We start from the raw sequence: 3,448 nt of genomic DNA on the forward strand, positions 1-3,448 counted from the left end.
TAGGCAGGACAAGTCTCAAGGCCTTTCTCAACTTTGAGTTTGCAATGACAAGACCTGTTTAGAGTTGGTTTCATTCAGAATGTTATGCACACTCACACATGATAATCTTAAAGTCCAGTCGGCATTCTTACAGTGACTCTGATGGCTACCCATTATGGAGTCCATTTAACAGCGGGCCCCGCTGACCCACAGCAGAACAGTTCCCCCTATTTGAGAGCCCAACTGTGCATACAAACTCTGCCTGTAGGACAACAGAGAGAAGGACCTTTCTAGTAATCACTCCCTGACCCCTTTCAAACCGCTGTTAGCTCATTCCGAGCACAGTGATATGTTTCTACAAAGGTGATGGAGGAGAGGGTCACTGGTTTCAGAAGTCTTTGCACCAACTCTGAATTTTGCCTGAGAATACTAGTGTAGGTTTTCAGTGATCTCCAGCTGTCAATCCCAATCCTGGATTCTAAACTTTACTCTTGGTATAGGTTTTTGGAGGGTAGATACATCCAGAAATACTGAAGAAGAGGTAGATAACTGCTGGAGCCGTTCAGTGTCATTTATTTGAGCTTTTTAAAGGACATGAATACAACCTTTAATGCTTCAATTAGCACATCGAGCAATGAATCCCATTCACAGTGCAGGGCTCATCATCCTCCCTCATATTGGCTCACTCCATCAAAGTTAGAAAAAGCTCAATGACAATAAAATACTTAATACATCACATTTAAATGATCTTCAACACTGGACAGTGGCTACTTAGTGCATACATAACAATATCAATCTTCAAAAGTGTGCATCTGAGATTGTGTAATAGAGTCTGGGGAGGAAAGGTATCTCAACACAAGAACAACAAGATGACAATATAACATGTAAATGAGGTAGACTTTTCTAGAAAACCAAATGGGCTATTTGCTATGAGAAACCTCTTTACAATACGGAACCAGATGTACTTGTAATTGCAGTCTAACAAAAACAAAAGTCATCTGGATGTCCCTGATTACTGGTACATTTAATTATTTCTCGAACTAAATACACAAATCAATTGTGTCGCAAGATCATTTCTTTTTCTCACAATAAATAAAAGCAAATGGTAAAAAGTACTTTCTGATATTTCTTTGTTCAGTCACCTAACTGTTTGCTTTTCAAGTTGGTTGCAAGATATTCTTCGAGTATCAATAGACCTACCAATGGAGGTAAAATTGCCAGTCATGAACGTTTGGTTTCTCAAGGATGGGTTCAATATTGTCTTAAATACCTCTTTAGCCCTTTTCCTGAATTGTTTTCCCACTATCACATAGAGGAAGGGGTTGACTGAGCTGTTGGTGTATGCCAGGTAGGTAGACAGCTGGATCCCAATGTCCAGGAAGTGACCCCACAGGCACCCCGGAGTGAGCTGGAAGTAATCCAGAGTGTCCAGAAAAACAAACATCTGGAAGGGAGTCCAGCTAATTAGAAAGACCACAAGGACAGCAAGCACCAGGTATGTGGCCTTTCTCTCTGCTCTCACTCCTGGAAGTTTTTTAGTTTGACCTTCCTGAAGGGCCTTGATGATGTGCCGACTGCAGTAGGTGACCACCGACACTGGGACCAAGAAGCCCAGGATGTTCCTTGTGAGGTTGTGTTGGACCGTCCAGCTTGGGTGAGGGTAGGCCAGAAAGCAGGCGTCCACCCCTGGGTCTGACACGTAGGCGACCTTACGGAACAGCAGCACAGGGAAGCTTAGCAGGAAGCCCAGGAGCCAGATGCCTGGGCAGATGCGCTTGGCCCAGGCGGCCCTCCTCAGTCTGCTGGGAGACATTGGGCACACTAGAGCCAGGTAGCGGTCCACACTGACCAAGACTAGGAACAGCACACTGCAATAGTAGTTCATGGAGATGGCCACGTTGACCAGCTTGCAGAGCGCCTCACCAAAGGTCCAGTGGTAGCCATGAGCGATGGTGTCTGCCCAGAAGGGCAAACAGGACACCATAACCAGATCTGCAGTGGCCAGGTTTCCCAGATAAATATCAGCTACGGTGCAGGGTTTTCTCTGCAGGCACAGGACACAGAGGACCAGACCGTTTCCCACCACCCCCACCACACAGATCAGTACTATGTAGGCTGGCTGCATGGAGTGGAGCCACAGCCAGGCTGCAGTGTAGTTACTGCAGGGGTCCACATCTGGATTCAACGTGGGGAACATCGACATCGTCATGTTCAGAGCCATGGGAAAACTGTAGGATTTAATGACACTATCTTGTTATTTTCATAATAGCCCACCACATATAATTTTTTTTCATAGATCAAATTGTAAACTAAATGAATGACTGACACCCTCAGATGAAAATACACAACTGATGGGAGGTTCTCCACTGGGTATGAGGCTAATAGGTTACGGGTGGGATGTTGTCAGACGATATGTTCATGGAAGGGGAATGTAAAACATTGTGATAATAATGATGAGCAGACACCACTAGAGTGAATCACTAGCGGCCAAGAGTCATAATTATTGCCAAATCTGGATTCTCTATTGATAAATAATGTCCATTCCATGATGAATCAAGTTGTAGTAACCTCAACATGAACTTCATTCAGTTCAAATTTATGTTAAAACTATATATTTAGAGGTGCGTGTTCCTAATTTACCCCCCAAAATGAATTAATCAAGAGTCGAGATTTACAACAATTTACATTTAACTTCACTTTAATTCATCATCCTTAAGCTTTGTTTTAGCCTTTGAAAATAACTGTTGAAAAGTCTTCTTTGGCCTACACCCCCCATGGGTCCAAATACATATCAATGGAACACAGACTACAGATGCTCCACTTTCTACATCTAGTAAAATGACAATGCCAGTTGGCTTGAAACCACTCACCTTATCACCAGTTATGTGCTCTCGGATCAGATGTGCTCTATGTCTGCTCCAGATGTACTATCATGGCAGTCCTGCCTCTTCTGAACAGTGTGCTGTGGGAGTGTATCCTTATAGGAGTAGACCAGAGATCATTGCAGTGTCGTCACTGAGCAACACGGATCTGTTTCTCCCACCTACTTCTTTTGGCTCATTCAAATGGTGTTCACAATCCAGTTTTTTCCCCTTTGGCTACAATACATTAAAGAGACCACATTTATCCTGGACTGTAGGACTGCTTACACATTGTATATTTGTATATTCTCATCGATCTGTTCTAGAAATCCTGTAAAAAAAACACAAATGTAAGATACCTAAATAAAGGTCATTCATATTTTAAATTTTTTATGATTTCCAGCATTTCCATGAGTTAAATGTATTTTCCAACTTTCTTCTTTTCAGACTGAGATTTTACAGATGGATTGAACAATAGATATGTTAAGAAAGTTGATGAAAACCAATAATGAACCAAGAAGCCCCGTTTATTATAACAGCAGAATATTCAATATTTATGTTGTTAGGCGTTCATGTTCTTGTAGTGCTAACATAATGGGTGACGCATG

General features: G+C 42.5%; 1 protein-coding gene across 1 annotated transcript; it reads right to left on the minus strand.

Annotated features, from left to right (window-relative positions):
- Positions 1 to 1,117: 1,117 nt before the first annotated feature.
- On the minus strand, positions 1,118 to 2,200 carry LOC146287200 (B2 bradykinin receptor). The gene has a single exon (XM_084700593.1). It carries the CDS (start codon positions 2,198 to 2,200, stop codon positions 1,118 to 1,120), a length of 1,083 nt encoding a protein of 360 aa, XP_084556719.1.
- Between the last annotated feature and the right edge of the window lie 1,248 nt (positions 2,201 to 3,448).

Source organism: Hypomesus nipponensis, chromosome 6 (genome assembly GCF_054491055.1).
Source record: "Hypomesus nipponensis isolate SF chromosome 6, ASM5449105v1, whole genome shotgun sequence".
Lineage (NCBI taxonomy): Eukaryota > Metazoa > Chordata > Actinopteri > Osmeriformes > Osmeridae > Hypomesus > Hypomesus nipponensis.